Raw genomic sequence first — 19,165 nt, forward strand, 5'->3', positions numbered from 1 at the left:
AGGACTTTCGTCCTACTCAGCTATGGCGGATATTATCCCTACCCACTCCAGATGTCTTATGGAGTTTTATGTGTAGAGGGTCTCTGAGAAAAGCACAACTGAGTTACTTCAGTATCTAGCGATAAATTAGTGCCTTACCAAACTGTTGGGCGCCATGTAGTGTAGTTCCTATATCCCTGATAGGCTCTGCAAATTGGAATAACATACACTATAGATTTGACATAGGACTAAGGTCAGTATGTCTCTATTGAGTATATTAAACTTAATTACTTGTGTGTGCCAGCTAACTCAGAGGTCACTAGAAACTTCTCGAAATTATAAGAAGGGATTAGTCTCTGACAACCGCATAAACATGACAACTTTGTTACCCTTTAGAATCGGAACAGTCTCAGAATCATGGAAACAGTAGATAACAGTTTCCCTCAGTCAATCGTGCATGCTTCGTTTCGACAGAGTTGTACAGAAATAGGGAGACAGGCGTTTTTGATAAAAGGGTTTATTGAACAGTCTTATTTCTCGTGCAAGAGATATGAATTGCTACAATCGTAAGACAGACTGCGAAGTACAATATGTACGAGATTAGCAGTAAGATAAAATAATAATGCAATAGCATGGTTTGTAGCTATGACATATATTAATCAAAATACATACATAAATAACATATGCTAAAATGTGATACTCATCTGATGCTTCTAAATTGTTGTACCCCAATGTACCTTACCTAACTGCAGTATGAGGTTTGAAGTAGGTGCTGTTTCTAAAGTATAGCTAGCTATATTTTAGTTTAGCCAAGAGTTCCCAAAAGTTTCTCTAAGTTCTAGTCAGCTCCATACCTGAGAATGAGAGAGGTTTGAATCTCTTTTCTGGACTCGATAGTCTAACCCCCCGCAAGGGAAGTCAGAGAGCACTGGAGCTGGATTCTCTGCGAGGAGGATGGTAGCGTCTAGTCAGTTCATCAGGCTGGAACTCGATCTCCTTCCGAACTTGCCGTTTCGAACCGCGTAGTCTAGGTTGAATCGAATCCTCCGGGAACCGCAATTTGCCAAGGCAAGTGCTGGTATATTTATACTTTGAAGGTGTCTAGGAATGCCAGTATTGACATAAAAGTCGTGCAGAGGAATGTCATGAATGAACCCCTAAGGAATAAATGTTCATGCATACTTAATGAGTTCTTGGAGAAATCAAAATTCAAGCTGGGGGAAATTCCTTAAGGCTTAAGGGTCTGGTTTTCCAAGAATTCGTTGTGACGTGGATGGACGGATGGAGGTGGCCATGCCTGTATTTGGTTTGTACGGACAATGTCTAAATAAGGGCCGGATTTCTATGTCCAAATAAGGGCAATGTAAATTGTACCTATATAAGGGCATAAATCGGGATACCTATAAACGGAATCTAAATCTACACACAACAATTGCGTCTACTCCTGGTGCTCCCATTGTATGAAATCTTGAATTGCATTTTGGGCAAATGGTGTTTTGTACTGTAGCACATAGTCTGCTTGAGGACAACCCGTTCTTGTACAAATCTTTTTGAACACTACTAAATTGCCATGAAAATCTTGTGGTGGCGGAAAAACTTGACTCTGCCTGCTCGCACACTCTCCACTTCCTTGATGTGTAGTGCTGTCAAACACTGTGCACTGCCCAGCAAAAAATGAGAACACTTAGGGCTGCTAGAGACTGAGAGTGGGTTTTGCCTTGCATGTTCATATACGTCTTTGTTGTCAGTATGTCTGTTCTGATCACAACAGATGTCTTTCAAATTTTATCCGCAAACTTTAGAAGGGATAATTTGATCACTTCTCACTCATTCCTGTTAGAGAAATGCAGCTTGTCTAAAGGCGACCATCTGCCTTACGTCTTCTTAGTGTCCACTGTGACTCCCCAACCACTTCCTGGAATCTGCTGTGATTACTGTATTGGGTTAGGAAGGAGACACACACACTTTGTGAGATGATCTTGGTCCGCCACCAAGCCAGTTGTTCCCTCATTTCCCTGGTCAGCAAAACTGGTGCCTGGAGATTCGGAGATTTGAGATCCCACCAAAGAAGGAGATGGTGGACTAATATTATAAATTTAAATCTTGCCCATGAAATCAGGGCTACTGTTGCCGCCATAGCCCTTGTACCTGTAACTAGATCCTTGACCTTGGAGAAAACTCAGTCACCATATATTGAAAATATGCCTGGATCTTGTAGACTCTGTTGACAGGGGACAGAGAATAATCCCTTCCTGGTCTGAATTCTGGGATCAATGAACTTGTGATCCAGCACTGGGGCAGGATCAATTTCTTCCAATTTTTCAGAATCCCATTTCTGGTTAGTGGAGGTATAACATGATGCAGATGCTGTCATTTCTCTTGAAAGGGCATGCATCAGCCAGTCATCTAAGTAAGGGTGTATTGAAATAACACTGTAATGCATAACAGCTACCATAAATTTGGTAAAAAGGTGCCATCAATTTAGTAAAGACTCAAGGCTGAAAGGCAATACTCAAAACTTAAAATGAAGACCTTGCACTGCAAAACATAGATACTTTGGGTGCTCCTCCAAAACTGAGACATGTAGATATGCATCTTAAAGATCTAGCTGCACCATGAATTCTCCTCGCTGAACAAGAGAGCTGATCTTTTGTGAGGAATTCATCTTGAAATGAGTTGTTTTTACCCGTTAGTTTACTCTCTTGAAGTCCAGCACCGGTCGCTATCCCCCTGATATCTTTCCACCTGAACCAGAATTAAGTATGAACCCTGCCCTAGCTCGACATTAGCACTTGGACAATAGTTTGTTTGACAACAAGTCTGAAGTTCCTTTCCATAGTAATTCTGATTTGCTCTGATTCTTTGAAATGGGTGAAGGGTTGTATACTGGTTCTGGAGGCCTGGATGTGAATTTGGCGCTATGTTCGACACCCAGACATCTGTAATGTCCTCCATCCAAGACTGAAGGAACTCTTGCGTACATCCTCCATCTGGACTTTCTGATGATTCCTGTTAGAAATGGGGGTCTCTAGTTTGCAGCTGCTGTAGGGGCCCTTGCTTCTAGTCAGGGTAAGGGGGATACACTTCTAAAATAACCCCTGCTCACCCCCTTGGTAGCTTAGCACAAGCAAACAGGCTTATCTCAGAGGCAGTGTGTAAAGCATTTGTGAACACATACAGTAATACAGTGAAAACACTACAAATGGACACCACACCAGATTAGAAAAATATGTAATCTTTATCTAACCCAAAACAAGATCAAACTTTTTGCTTTCCCCCTAGACCTTTTTTCTGACATGGTTTTGCCAACTTAGATGCTTTGGACACTTTGCCACTGCTGATCAGTGTCAAAGTGCAAGTGCTCCCTGTATAAAGTATAATGGTAATTGGTTGTCCATGATTGGTATGTTTGTCTTACTAGTAAAGTCCCTAGTAAAGTGCACTATGTGCGCCAGGGCTGGTAATGCAAATGCTACTAGTGAGCCTGAAGCACTATTTGTGCCACCCACACAAGTAGCTTTGAAAAGGTAACTCAGTCCTGCCATTGCAGGGCCTGCGCGCAGTTTGTAACACTGCCATGTTGTTCTGTCAAGTGCACTTACTTGCCAGACCTTACCCTTCCCTTTCTATGCACATCAGACACCCCTATGGTAGGTCTAGGGTACCCCCCGGACAGGGGGCAGTGCATGTGAAAGGTAGGACATGTACTGAGGTGTGTGCCATGTCCTGGCAGTGAAATGATCTCCATTTCGTTTTCACTGTTGAAAGTCCATCTTGCCCATAGGACAGAATGGGGAGGCTGTGTAATATGTTTTCCAGCCTTTCTTCCCAAAGGTTTAATATGGAAAGGTGAAGTTTAGTATGCCTGAACTCACAATGTAATAACACGTCTTTTTATGAAGGTGGTTTTTGCATTGTGTGTTTAGAAGCCACTCTTTTAGAAGTGGCTCTAACATTTCTGTGTGTCTCTGCCTGGCTGTGGATTGACTGTCTGGATTTGAAAGCAATAGGATCTAGTGAATGTCTTGACCCAGGGGAAGAGGTGAGACAGCAACAGGCTGACCTGCATCTGGAGTGTAGGGGGAGGAGTAGCCCCTAGAGGTGAAGAGGCCTGGGCTGCTGCTATAAAAAAATTGGCCCATTTCCTGCTGAGTGATTGAGAATCCAGACCCCCACTAATCAAAGGAAGAGAGGTGTCACTGGCAGGGAGGCACCCAGAACTGGTTTGAACAGGGGTCAGTGCCCCCTGAAACACAAAGACTTCAAAGCCATTGAGGGGTATAACTGTGAGAGATGAAGCCCCTGAACTTTGGAGAATGGCTTAACCAAGTGTGAACCAGACTCGAGCTACTTCGTGGTAAAGAGGACCTTTGCCAAGGAAGAAACAACTGAAGAGACTGAAGGATAGGACTGACCCTTGCTGTGTGTTCTGGGTCTGGCCTGCAGTTTGCTGTTTTTATCAAGGAAAGGCTAAAGGGACTTTGCGGTGTGCTGTGTCCCCCTGCTTGAAAGGACTTTGCTGTATGCTGTGCCCTGAAGTTACTTATCCCCAAGGGCCTGAGGTGAGGTGACTCCCTTTTGCGGAAACACAGGAACATAAAAGTTTCCATGAGAGTCTCATTGGTGCTGTGTGTGTGTGCCTGTTGCAGCCTGAGACCCTCGTAAGGCATGCCCTGTGATCGTGGGCACCTGGAATCCAAGGAAGGATCAGCGACATGGTGTGCGTGTGCTTTGTACAGCCTGAACCCTTTGTGAGTATTGACCAGTGATCGTGTGCACCAGAATCCAAGTGAGTCTCATCGGCGCAGTGTGCGGGTGGTTTGGCACCGTGAGACCTTCGTGAGGATTTGTCTTGTTATCGTGTGCACCAGAATCCAAGTGAGTCTCAACGACGCTGTGTGCGGGTGCGTTGGGCACTGTGAGACCTTCGTAAGGATTTGCCTAGTTATCGTGTGCACCAGAGTAAAGTGAGTCTCAGCGACGCTGTGCGCGTGATCTTCGTGCAGCCTGAGACCTGTGTGTGGAGTGCCCAGTGATCGTGCACCCAAAGTTTAAGGAAGAGCGTGTGCTCTGTGGCATCCTGAGATCTTTGTAACTGTAGCGGCCTGGACTGGCAGTCCCGGAGGAGCTAAGTTGCCGGCCCGAGCCCGCCGTTGCCAATTCACAAAGTTGCATTGGAGGCCCAGCTGCTGGACGAGGAGAGGAGAGGGAGTTTGCGCCCCCCAGGTAACTTGTTTCGACTTCTGGGGCAGGGCACGGGCTTGGAGGGAGACGCTATCGGCCTCTCTCTCGTGTTGGCAGTGCGAGCCTCTGCTTCGGCTCGTGTCGCGGCCCGTATTGCCAAGGGAGTGGCAGTACAGGGTCCGGAGTGCGGAGTTGCACTTTCAGATTACATCGTACCGTGTTGGGGGCAACTATTGAGAGGCTGACTGCAAGTCAGAAGGAGAGGCGGAGAGACTGCCTAAGGCCCAGAGATCAGGGCCTGAGTGTATTACGGATGATTCCATTTCTGTAGAACAGAGTACCTTACTGTCGTATTACACATTGCATCATGTTTGCATAACGGAGTACCTGATTAGTGTATGAAGCATGGCATCTTATCTGCATAACGAACTACCTGATTGTCGTATGACGCATTGCATTGTTTCTGTATAACAAACTACCCGATTAGCGTATTGCGCATTGCATTATTCCTGCATAACAAATTACTTGATTAGTGTATTACGCATTGCCTTATTTCTGCATAACGACGTACTTGCTGCCTGAAACGCTGCCTGAAACGCGCGGACAGCCGCTATACCTGTGCTTTGCTCTGCATTGTTTTACCTTAATAATTGTATTTTAAAACTGTATCTTTTAAAAAAACGAGGTCAGAAACTCACTGAGAGGCTGCTTCCTGAACAATCACGGCGCTCGGCTCCTCGCTTTCGCTGTTCTCTTCCTCTCACTCCCCTCCCCAGGCCCCAGCCTATCGGCCGTAAGGAGGAGGAGCTTAAGGGCGGGGCTTAGCAACAAATACTGGTGGTCAGCGCGGGAAAGGGAATTGTTGCCTGAAACGCGCGGACAGCCGCTATACCTGTGCTTTGCTCTGCATTGTTTTACCTTAATAATTGTATTTTAAAACTGTATCTTTTAAAAAAAACGAGGTCAGAAACTCACTGAGAGGCTGCTTCCTGAACAATCACGGCGCTCGCCTCCTCGCTTTCGCTGTTCTCTTCCTCTCACTCCCCTCCCCAGGCCCCAGCCTATCGGCCGTAAGGAGGAGGAGCTTAAGGGCGGGGTTTAGCACTAAATGCCTGCAATAACGCGGCAGCGCAGCGGACGCGCGCAGCGGGTGTGCCGATGACGCGCCGAAGGCGCGCCTAAGGCAAGCCCGTCTGCGCCCGTCCACGCCTGCCTGGGCCCAAGGGCCACAGACTCTGGCCAATTCACTACGTATACCTCTAACCATCTGCGCTCGCTAGCTAATTTCGGCTCGTTCCCTCAATTACTCATGTGAAAACCGTCTGAAGGAGCTCAACCTCTTTGTTCAACCCCCCTACCTTATTCCCCCCCCTGTCCTCAGTTCTTCAACTACCATTACCTACCCACACAAAACCAACAGGCAGACTGCCTTGAACATACTTTACTTAAACACTCGATCATTGGTCAAACACCAATTGGACATTTTCCTGCTACTTAGTCACAAAAAACCCAACTTACTTTTGGTCAAGGAAACTTGGCTCACTCAGGATTCTGCTCCTGACATATTAGCAGCTCTTCCCTCAGAATATTACATACATACAGCCAACCGTTCTTCGGGGAAAAATGGTGGCGGAGTCGCCGCCATTATTCACAAAGATCACACTTTTACTACCCTCACCCCTCTGATTCTCTCAGAGGTGGAGAATTTAGTGATTCAACTTGAGGCCACCACTGGCTCTATTGTCTTGGTACTATTGTATCGTCCCCCTTCTGCCATGCCTACTTTCCCTTCAGCCCTTAGCGAACAGATGACTGATCTGATCACCAATCACGCAAGTATTATGCTCATCGGCGACATGAACTACTGGTTCAATGATGCCCGGGGTGGCCCCCACGCCACGGAACTGTCAGAACTGCTTGTCAGCTTGAATCTTATCCAACAAATCTCCACGCCCACCCACGCTAAAGGACATATCCTTGACCAAATTTGGTCCTCAAATCTCACTCTCTCGGCCCTTACGGTCGCACCTTGCATCTGGTCTGATCATCACCTCATTAATTTCACTATCACCACCATTCCCAACCAGTACCTGCCCCCCACTGGCGGTGGCTTTTCCAGGAGATGGAGCTCCATTGATAAACCCGGCTTCATTAACTTTTTAGCTAGGTCCACGCCCACCTTCAGTTCAGATGTCGAGGTCATGAACTCGGCAATTACTGATTGGCTACTTGAGGCCTCTGACTCCCATGCTCCTCTCACCAACTTCACCCGTTCCCGCCACTCTGATGCTCACAAATGGTTTTCTGCGGAGCTCAAAAAACAGAAACTTGAGCTACGGCAAAAAGAAAGGAAATGGCGATTACACTACAGCTTAGAGGACAAACTCCTGTTCTCCTCAGCCCTCACGGACTATAAAAATGCCATACGGGAAGTTAAAGCCGCATACTTCTCCACTAAAATCCTGAATGCCTAAAATAAATCTTAAGAGATCTTCGCCATAATCAACGACTTATGCAACTCAGATCGCATTCACCCTGCTCAGTCATCCACTCAGGAGCTCTGTAACTCGTTGAATTCCTACTTCTTAGATAAAATTTCCATCATAAAAGCCATTATCCCTGTTCAACACTGCCCTGACAATGTGGATTTTACCACTACCAGCCCTTTTACTCCGGATCGCCTCCCTGCTCTATGCCCTCAGACCCTTTCAGCACTACTGTCTCGAGTGAAATCCGGTTCCCCCAATGATCACTGTCCCCCTCATATTCTTAAAGAGGCTTTCTCTCACCTTCCTCACTGTGTGCTCCCACTCCTAAATGAATCCCTATCTCAAGGTAAGGTCCCCTCTGCATTTAAGAAGGCTATAGTGGTGCCTATTTTAAAAAAACCTGGAGCGGACCCCCTCAACCACTCTAATTATTGTCCCATATCTCTGCTCCCTTACCTAGCTAAGATCCTCGAGGCTCACGTCACCAAGTCTCTATCCAATTTTATTGAGCTATCTGACTATCTGGAACCCAACCAAGCCGGCTTTCGCCCTGCCCACTCCACGGAATCAGTCATCCTTGCTGTATTAGACACTTTACGATCAAATGCAGACAAGGGCATCCATCAGGCCCTCGTCCTCCTTGATCTGTCCGCCGCGTTTGACACGGTGGACCATCACATCCTCCTGTCCCGTGTCAAACAGGCGGGCATACAAGGCTCTGCACTCAACTGGATCAAGTCATTCCTTGAGAACAGAACGCAGGCAGTTCGCCTCGGCCCTTTCACCGCACCCATGGTGGACTTTCCCTGCTGGGTTCCCCAGGGATCTTCCCTTTCCCCTCTCTTATTCAATCTTTACCTGAGACCGCTTATCAGTTCTCTAAAACATATGAAGGTCACTACATTTAATTACGCAGACGATCTCCAACTTGTCTTTACTCTTAGTGGACCTAACTCGGTCTCCGATTTTCAAGCCACCATGCTCCACATCCAGCGCTGGATGAACTCCAACCACCTTAAACTTAATCCCGGCAAAACTGAACTAATCTTGCCGGGAAACAGCGCAACCACGTGGGGCCCCCATTTCTGGCCCTCTGATCTCGGACTACCCCCCCACCCCTTCCCCCTCAGTGAAAAGTCTAGGAGTGACACTTAATTCCGATCTCTCGTTGAGAGGTCAGGTTGGGTCGGTGGTTTCCTCATGCGTCTTCCAACCCAGGAAAATTAGGAAAATAGCTTACCTTCTCACTCCCTCGGCTCGCACTCAGGCAGTTATAGCTCTAGTTTTATTGCGCCTTGACTTTTCCAATTCTATTTACTTTGGCCTGCCCATTTATCTGCTCAAACGTCTTCAAATGGTACAGTACCAGGCAGCCAGGCTTATCCTCAAACAACCCAAATGGCATTCCGCCAGGCCCCTTCTGGCTAAATTGCACTGGCTCCCAGTTGCACAACGTGCTGCTTTCAAGACTGGGTGCCTCCTCTTCAAAGCCTTGCATTGTAGTAGCCCCAAATTCCTCAGCAGCCGCATTGTGAAATACACCCCCAGTCGCACCCTTCAGTCTGGCAACCTTAGGTTGCTTGCTACTCCGACCATCAAACTCAAACGCCAAGGAGGGCTCAAATTCTCTTACCTCGCTCCCTGCTTTTGGAACTCGCTGCCCTTAGACATCAGAACTCAGGACAACCTCATGGGCTTTAGGAAAGCTCTCAAAACACAGCTGTTTACTCTATCTTACAATTAGCCTCCCTGCCGTGCCACCAGGCCTCAACTCAGCGCCATGAAACCTTCTGGTGTACGCGCGCTTTATAAATTCCTGATAACATAACATAACATAACTTGGTGGTTGTATTACGCATTGCATTATTTTAGATTGCAAAGTGCCTGATTGTTGCGTTACGCGTTGCATTCTTTTTACATTGCAGTGTCTGATTGCTTTGTTACGCCTTACAGTATTTTTACATTGCAAACATACCTGATTCTAGCATTACGTACTGTATAGCATGATATTAGGATTACAGGAGAATGTTTAGAAGTGCTCATTAATACCGCCAGAACTTACAAGGGCTGGCTGGCCTAACAACCGGCCAGGAGAAATGGTACACAACCTCATATGTTGGATTTATATTGTGTGGTCTTATCGTATATCTTTTTATATAAAGTTTATACTAGTTTTTATAAAACTTGTGTGGAGTCTATTTGTGGTGTCATCATTGGGTTGTTATGAGCGCGGTTGCAAATACTTTACACATTTGCCTTGAAGATAAGCCTCGCTGCTTGTGCCAAGCTACCGAGGGGGTGGTCGGGGCTATCTAAGAAGGTGACCTTTATTTCCCTGACGTTGGAACGCGGGTCCCTTCTTGGCCTGAGGTACCTACCTTGGCCAACCAGGGATCCAGGGTCTAACAATGAGGCAGCAGGCCAACACAGCAGAGCACGTTACAAAGTGACAGTCTCTCCTGGCAACACAGCAATCAGCAGGCCAACACAACAAAACAAGTAGTAAAGTGGCAGTACCTCCTTGCAGCACAGCTCCTCTTTGTTGCAGAGTTTCCTAAGGACCCCAGAGTGAACCTAATTGGGAGTGTCAGGGATCCAATGCTTAGACCCAAAATGTGCCTTTTGAAGTGGGGGAGACATCAAAGAGACCTTTGAACCTCACTAGGTCCCGACCGTTCCATCCCTGGCTCCATACGCCCTACAGGGGAGTATGCAGCTCTTTGTTTGGGGACAGGCATAGCCCTATTCTGGTGCAAGTGTCAGCTACTCCCTCATAGTCTACCTCAGGAAGGCCCATCAGCCTGGTGATAGGCCATCTGAATGCAAATGTCACACCCCAGCATACTTTGTATGGGAGTGCACAAAGCCCAGCTGTCACCCTGACCCAGATGTGTATTTGTTGACAGGCAGAGGCACAAGATGGTTAAAGTAAAAAAATGCCAATGTTTTGAGGTACGAATTAGAAGCGGGATATGAGAGTAAGTTAAATTTCGTTTTTAAATGTGTTTCACGCTGTTTAGTTGGTGGTGTGACAGTGAGGGTGGTTAAGGGAGGTGATTCTCTGTTGGGTCATGGGTTATTATTCTTTCATTTTTTTAAGCACTGGGCAGGTTATGTTGTAGAGTGGTTGGCTAAGCGCATCTTTCTAATTTCTTACAGCGACCCCTGACGAAGAACCAGATAGGTGCGAAATGCATTGGGTGATATTCACAGTCTTACAGTGAAATACGATTGATTGCACACGCTCATGTTAAAGCTTGGATAGCGTTTTGAAAATGCATGAATAAAGTATTCAGTGTTATCTATCTGTCTCCAGATTGATTCTACACAAACATAGAGATTATGATAACTAACATGATAAATTGATTGGATTAATATGGATTACTTGGTTTACTGTGAAGACTTGGTGTACATGGAAAATTTTCTCTTTAAAGCAGTGCAGCAGCTGGGGCCGCTAAAAGCGGCACCTTTTTTCAATGTCTTGGACATGCTGTGATGGGACGATTCACAGCGCTGCTTGCACGCATGCATACTGGCAGTTTCAGCATAAACTAAAATAACAGACAAGGGAAGGAGTGCATTCACTATTCTAGTCTCATTAACCTTGTAAAAGTGGCATTTTCAGACCTGCAATTTAAAAAAAACGTCACTAAAAGGTGTATTTTTAAATTGTGAGTTCAGAGACCCCAAACTCCAAATCTCTAGCTACTCCCAATGGGAAATTCCACATAAAAGATGTTTCAAAGCAATCCCCATGTTAACCTATTGGATAGATAGGCCTTGCAGTAGTGAAAAATACATTTAGCAGTTTTTCATTACCAGGATGGGTAAAACTCAAAAGTACATGTCCTACCGTTTAAATTCACTGCACCCAGCCCTTGGGGCTGCCTGGGTCCTACCTTAGGAGTGACGTACATTTAATAAAAGGAAAGGTTTGGGCCTGGCAAGTAGTTTAACTTATCAGGTCGAAGTGGCAGTACAAAACTGCACACACAGGCTCTGCAATAGCAGGCCTGAGCCATGTTTTAAGGGCTACTGGGTGGGTGGCACAATCAATTCAACGCTGAAAGCCCACTAGTAGCATTTAATTTACAGGCCCTGGGTACATATAATGCACTTTACTAGGGACTTAAATGTAAACATAAATACAATATGCCAATATGCCAATTGTGGATAAGCCAATATTACCATGTTTAGAGTACAGAGCATATGCACTAGAGCACTGGATAGCAGTGGTAAAGTACCCAGAATCCTAAAACCAGCAAAAAGGAAGTCAGCAAAACAGGAGGTAAAACATCAGAGGAAACCACACCAAGAATGGCAGGTCTAACAATATGCATTTAACATGCAAACACTGTACTCTTCCTTTATTGTATCAGGCCCTACTCTTCCTGTATTGTATCAGGCCCAGGTACACATACACCTAGTCCTCCTCTAGCAAGTCCGGCATCGTCATCTCGCCCTTCCGCCTGGAGGAGCTCAGCAACCGGCTGGCGTCTCTGCAGCAGGAGAACAAGGTCCTTAAGATCGAGCTCGAAACCTACAAGCTCAAGTGCAAAGCCCTGCAGGAAGAGAACCGCGACCTGCGCAAGGCCAGCGTCACTATCCAAGCGAGAGCAGAACAGGAAGAAGAGTTCATCAGCAATACATTGTTTAAAAAGATTCAGGCACTGCAGAAAGAAAAAGAAACTTTGGCTGTCAACTATGAGAAAGAGGAAGAGTTTCTTACAAACGAGCTATCAAGAAAATTGATGCAGTTACAGCACGAGAAGGCTGAACTGGAGCAGCATTTAGAACAAGAGCAGGAGTTTCAAGTGAACAAACTGATGAAGAAAATAAAAAAACTGGAAAACGACACCATTTCGAAACAGCTGACATTAGAGCAGCTAAGACGTGAGAAGATTGACCTTGAGAACACATTAGAACAGGAGCAGGAAGCCCTTGTGAATCGCCTTTGGAAGAGAATGGATAAACTAGAAGCAGAAAAAAGAATTCTACAGGAGAAATTGGACCAACCAGTGTCTGCTCCACCATCCCCGAGAGAGATTTCAATGGAGATTGATTCACCAGAAAATATGATGCGACATATCCGATTTTTAAAAAATGAAGTGGAGCGACTAAAGAAGCAACTCCGAGCAGCTCAATTACAGCACACTGAAAAAATGGCTCAATATTTAGAGGAAGAGCGTCACATGAGGGAAGAAAACTTAAGACTCCAAAGAAAATTACAGAGAGAAATGGAGCGGAGAGAAGCTCTATGCAGGCAATTGTCTGAAAGTGAATCGAGCTTAGAAATGGATGATGAAAGATATTTCAATGAGATGTCTGCACAAGGATTGAGACCTCGCACTGTATCCAGTCCAATACCTTATACACCATCACCAAGTTCGAGCAGACCCATCTCTCCAGGTTTACCTTATCCAAGTCACAATGTTGGTTTTACTCCTCCAACATCACTTCCTAGAGCTGGAATGTCTTACTATAACTCACCAGGTCTTCACGTGCAACACATGGGGCCCTCTCATGCCATCGCAATACTGACCTGGAGCCCACTTTTCATCATCAACCTGTGACCACACTGAGGAACACAGTTTGTGGCCCAGAGCGATACTGACCTGGAGCCCACTTTTCATCATCAACCTGTGACCACACTGAGGAACACAGTTTGTGGCCCAGAGCGGTATTGAGGGTATTTTATTATGTCTCACCAACCTTCACGTGCACTTAATTTTAACAATTTGGTCCTGACGAAGCGCCATCGACCTCTTATAGGCGGAAGAAGCGCGAAACATGTTGACCTATGACCTATGACCCCTGGGCATAGCGTGCCTCTAGGGTCATAACTTTTCAGCAGTCCAAAGCCTGCTAAGGGTACATCTAATAAAATTTGCTGCATGATGACCCTTTTTTACATATTTTTCACACCAACTAGCACGCACTTCATTTACCCTCCATCATCAACCCACTCCCCACACACCCACATGCACCATCCGGCGGTCCTCAAAAGATCTCCGACAAAGAGACCCTTCGCGGGGCCCGTAGGGAATTGCAGCGCCGGCCCTACGAGGAGCAACCGCCCGATGATGAAGCATGACACCCTTCGGGGTGTGTGAGGGCAATAGAGGACAAAGAGTGGTCTTCCAGTTTCATGAGTGGGTTTCCAATCTAGGAAGTTTTCACACTCTGCTTTCCTTTTTTTCTTTTTTAAGGCTTGGTGACTTTTTGCACTCGCCCATAGGAACTGTGTCCTCTTGGTTTAGATACACATACACCTAGTACATGCTTTTGTCCTGCACTCACTGCACAACACTGCGATCCTTCAGGTACTTTACCACTCATAGGCACATGTACATTCAGCACATGATTCACCATGCACACACGGCTCAGTACTGGATTTTCTTTGTTTGTACCCTTCCCAGGCACACATGCACCCAGCACAGATACATAACCTCTGTGCTGCATAACATTTTACACCAGTCTGATGTAGGCCCAGGGTGAGTTAAGCACAGAGCAGCATAACTTCAAAAATGAATGTGCCTGTAGACGTCACTCCAGTGGCACAGGTCAAAAAGGATCTGTTCTCTCTTACTGATCACTACAGTATGATGCCAACACCGCGCTCATGCTGCTTAGTTCCTGTTGAAGGCAGTAGCCTTCCACCATTATGAGGGTAGACCTTTTGTTTTGTGTCCCTCCCAGTCGAACATGACTGCAGTTCGTAAGACAGGCCTATATCATGGCACACACATGTGATCTGTGTTTGCCTATGACAACAAAAATCCCCATTAGGGATTCAGACATCAGTGCAGTTGGGCACTCAGGGCAGTGGTGCACATCTGTCACCACGCAGAGGAATTTTCTGTCCCAACACTCACAGATTTGTAAAGCAGGCATATTTTACACAACTGTAAACTGTTGACTGTCTCTTGAAGGGTTGAGGATTCAAACTCCAGACCTTAGTGTTTGAAAGAGAAATCTGTCTGTAACTCATGCCCCGTGTTACATGGGTGACACCCTACTCGTCTCTGGGGTGCATCCCAACAGCTAAAAAGTCTTGCTTAAAAATTAGAGACATTTTTATGCAAAGACTCAGTGGGGTATTGCTGAATATTAAATTCGGACTGTGCCCCCCCCCATGTTTTCGGTGGAACTGTACCATAGCAGAGTTGTTTCCACATGCCGTGGAAAGCAGGGATGCGATACAGTGTCCTACTTTTACACTGGGTTGCAGTCATTGATGCCCAAAAGAGGGTCAGTTTAAATGATTGACACAAATCGGAAGGATAGAGCTACTAATATATATTAGACAAATAAGGAGCTGAAAATTGGGGGGCAGGGATTCTCTAATAATTCTTTCCTGGATGACATAGAAAAAAATATGAGAACTATTTTTTTGTAATTGCTTGTGTGACTCAACCATTTCCTTCATCCCACATATAAAGAGAACCTCAAAAGTCTATTTGCCGCTATAGTGATTTACGCATACATTATTGTGCCAATCACTTAGTAATTTTCAGTCTTGCTTATGGATGCTATGGTCATGATCTGGAATTACTTGATTTAAATACCACGTTAATGAGGTTAAAAATGCTTAATAATCTAGGACTGTTGTCAAATAAGGTCCTATGGTTAAAGGCTTAGAACGTACCTTCAAACAAATTGTCCTTGAATATGAGGACTCACTGTGATGACCTACACCCATACGTGGGTGCAACATTTTCTGGCCTAAAAACACCCACTGGTGAAATATTTGAAGTAGCAGGCCCGATGAGAAGTGAAGTTTCGTGGCACTTCCGTGAGGAGGTTTAGTGTCACCCAGCTCACTTCTTTAGTTTAGCCATTTCGGGGTCTTGTCTATTAAAAACCCAGGTACAAAATCTTAGAAATTAGAAACACCCTTTAAATGTAATTCTTCTTTAGGCTATGATAACTCACTGTGCTAACTAAATATGTTTGGCCCTGCATTCTCCATGTGGTAGGTCTGTTTTGTGGCTTTGCTATCCTACATAATTGATTTATCAGCCTTTAGATGTGTTTGTTTCCCAGCATCCTAACAGGTGGTAAATGGTGGATAGATTCATAGTTGCAATACCACTATTATATTCAAGATATTGTGCTCTAAGAAATACACTTTACCAGTCTGCGTTTTAATGATGTCAATAGATATTAGTAGCTCCTCAAATGTGGGATTTTCAATAACACAAATGACCCAAACAAACATTAAAACATAGAAAAGTCTAACTGGCTTCATATGCATATGCTGATGGTTTTGCATATTACTTAGAACATCAGGATCACATTCATCCAACCAGTTCTCTACATTTTACTCAAATCCACCTGTAATCTTAAATAATCATCTATTTTGTTTTCATTAATTTATCTTCCTAGAATGTAATTGGGCTGGTTCGAGAAATCTTCAGTGGCCTGGAGGACCTCGGAGAAATGTTGCTTGTTCATCGTCCAGGATCGATGATAACATTACCATTTTTTGAGAAAGCAAGGAAGAGGTTGGCAGAGGAAGACCATCCTTACATGGTACAACATTTATTTTTTCCCTGTATTCTGTGAGCAGAATGATTTTTAAAACAGTTAAGCTTCCAAAGTTTGCAAAATCAGTTATAATCAAATATTGACAATCAATACAGTCCTTCTTTTGAGATCTCATCCTTAACTATTTATAACAACATAGCTATTTACTTACCTGAAGACACCACTTTTGCTCTTTTGAAAAAGTAAAAGTAGGACTCCTCAGTTAAAACATGGTTTTATTAACATTTATTTATGTAAGACTTCATCAATTACATATTAGAATTTGTTTGACAGTTGACCGTATTAGTTCATAAAGCACTCACAAAGCAGTGTAAAGTCAGGGTCGGAGACAGGTTAAGTGTTTATTTTGGTTAAACACAGCAGCAGCAGAGTAACACCTCCGCTCTCTCCTCGACACAGCATCCACGATCGACACACTCTAGAACCTCCCCTCGCGTGGATGCTGTAACGAGGATCATAAGGAGAGCACGAGACCATTCCACAATAACAAATCATGACATAACACATCTTCCCCTTACACAATAATCAAAACAAATAACACAAAAAAAACAAAAAATTAAAATGCAACATCACAAAAATAATCTGACATCCATTTTGGTTTAGATCGAGTACGTTTGTTACTACAACTTGGTCCATCAGTAGTGACTTGATCTTTCCCATGAACCCCTTCAGATGACAATTCCATATTGTTTTGTTCTTCACAGGGAGATAAATCTCCATTACAATTTTCCCCCGAAATAACAATATCATCGTTAATAGCATCAGAACCAACATTAACACAATTAGGAGTATCAGCATTAACACAGTTAGAAGTATCAGTATCATTTACATTTCCATCCCCCTTTGTAGTACTATCCCATTCTGAATGAGAATCATGTGACTGGTAAACCAAAGAAGGAGTTTGGTTAGACAAATTATGAGGAGGAAGAAAAATAGCAATCCTTTTAAGATTCCAAACCTTACCATCAGACAATTGAACAGCATTTCTTAAAACCTTCTTAACCTTTAAAGGTTCAAAATATTGACTTTCACCCTTACTAGTTTTCCAAGGCTTCTTGACCCTGACCCAAGAACCAACTTTTACAAAAACATCCTTAGTATTGTGTTTTTTGTTATATATTTCATGATACTTGTTGCATTTATTAACTATTCTGGATCTAATAACATCAACAGGTAAGGCAGAAGAAGTACTTTCTAATAACCACTCAGGATTGCATTTTGTCCTGGCACCTCGACCTCTCATAACTTCAAAAGGTGTTACTTCTAAAGATTCATGGGGTGTCGTTCTATACATCCACAAGGTTTTGAAAATTTGCACTTCCCAATCACAACTGTTCTGAACGGCCATTTGAATAGAGTTTTTAAGAACTCTATTGAATCTTTCAACCATGCCGTTACCAGAAGGGTTGTAAAGCGAGGTCGTCCTATGTTTAATGCCAGCTCTCTTAAAGTATTCTTGAGTTAAATTAGACATGAATTGAACTCCATTGTCAGAGATGACCTGAACAGGTAAACCCTCTTCAATGAAAGTTCTGTCAAGAAATTTCAAAACTTCTTGAGAGTCAACTTTGTTAACAACCTTAATTACAGGCCACCTAGAAAAAATGTCAATGAGTGCTATAATGTATTTTTTTTCAATGCCAACCGGACCCATAATGTCAATTGCAATAGTATGCCAGGGCTTTTCAGGAATAAAAGATTCACCCAATTTTGGTCTCAAAGTGACTAAAAATGTGTCCGAATTACAGCAAGGTACACATTCACGAACGACTCGCTCAATCACAACATCAATACCTGGCCACCAAAACCATTGCTTGACCCTCTGTTTGGTTTAAATATTGCCACTGTGCTCCTCATGGCAGAGCTTAACAATTTTCATTCGCATTGAGAGAGGAGGAATAACTTTATCACCTCTAAAAATGGACCCCTTGGTGACAGAAAGCTCATGCCTTATTTCCCAAAAGGCTTTAAATGCACTAGGAAGTCTATTTTTACAAGGCCAACCATTATTTATAAAAATGATCAACTTCTGCAAAGTAGCGTTAAGTTTATAACTATTCGACCATTCTACTTCATTGAAGTTGGATAATCCTTGATTGTGAATCAAAGCAACTTGTTCATCGTCCAAATCATAAGAATCACACTCATGCATTTCAATGGGTAATCTAGACAGGAAATCTGCAGTAACATTCTTTTTCCCAGGAACATAAACAATCTGATAAATATAATCCTGTAGCCTCAACGACAATCTAGCGATTCTTGCTGAGGCGTTCAAAATCCCTTCCGTTGTTAATAGCTTAACTAATGGTTTGTGGTCGGTACGTATTAAACAAGACCTCCCCCAAATGAAAGATCGAAAATGATCCATAGCCCAAACACATGCAAGGGTCTCTTTTTCGATTACGGAAAAGTTTTCTTCAGAAGGGGACAATGCACGAGAAGCATAACCAACGATGTTCTCGTTCCCATCCGGTCCTATTTGAGATAATACACCACCCAACCCCTTGTTACTAGCATCTACTGTGACAATATTGTCTAAGTCAGGATCAAATCCCTTTAGAGCTGGGGCTTCTACAATGGCACGTTTGATATTATCAAATTCAGATTGACATTCAGTGCTCCATAAAAACTTCACTCTATTCTTAAGGAGTTGTCTAATAAAGAACATTTTTGCAGAAAAGTTTTTTACAAATCTAGAATAAAATTCAGCTAGACCAAGAAAAGATCGAATTTCCGCCTTGTTTGTGGGATTGGGTGCATCACGAATAGCCTTGATTAAAGAACGTTTGGGAGAAATACCATCTTTACTAATAGTGTGACCCAAGTAAGTGATTGATTTCACAGCGAACTTACACTTGGAATGTTCAACGGTCAACCCTTTAGACTCCAAAATAGTAAAGACTTCATCAAGTATTCTATCGTCTTCATCTCTATTGGCTCCAAACACAAGAATATCGTCTTGG

General features: G+C 44.0%; 2 protein-coding genes across 2 annotated transcripts in view; both read left to right on the top strand.

Moving 5' to 3' along the window:
* LOC146822819 (uncharacterized) overlaps window positions 1–19,165 on the top strand; it is a 119,814-nt gene that overhangs the window by 12,952 nt on the left and 87,697 nt on the right. The window contains exon 2 of the mRNA XM_085606589.1: window positions 16,041–16,187. Within this exon, the coding sequence (XP_085462715.1) occupies window positions 16,041–16,187 (147 nt within the window). The remainder of the gene's footprint in view (window positions 1–16,040; window positions 16,188–19,165) is intronic.
* On the top strand, window positions 7,981–13,225 carry LOC146822820 (coiled-coil domain-containing protein 6). The gene is made up of 2 exons (XM_085608115.1): window positions 7,981–7,998; window positions 12,080–13,225. Exons 1-2 carry the CDS (start codon window positions 7,981–7,983, stop codon window positions 13,223–13,225), a joined length of 1,164 nt encoding a protein of 387 aa, XP_085464241.1.

Source organism: Triturus cristatus, chromosome 5_2 (assembly GCF_964204655.1).
Source record: "Triturus cristatus chromosome 5_2, aTriCri1.1, whole genome shotgun sequence".
Taxonomy (NCBI): Eukaryota; Metazoa; Chordata; class Amphibia; order Caudata; family Salamandridae; genus Triturus; species Triturus cristatus.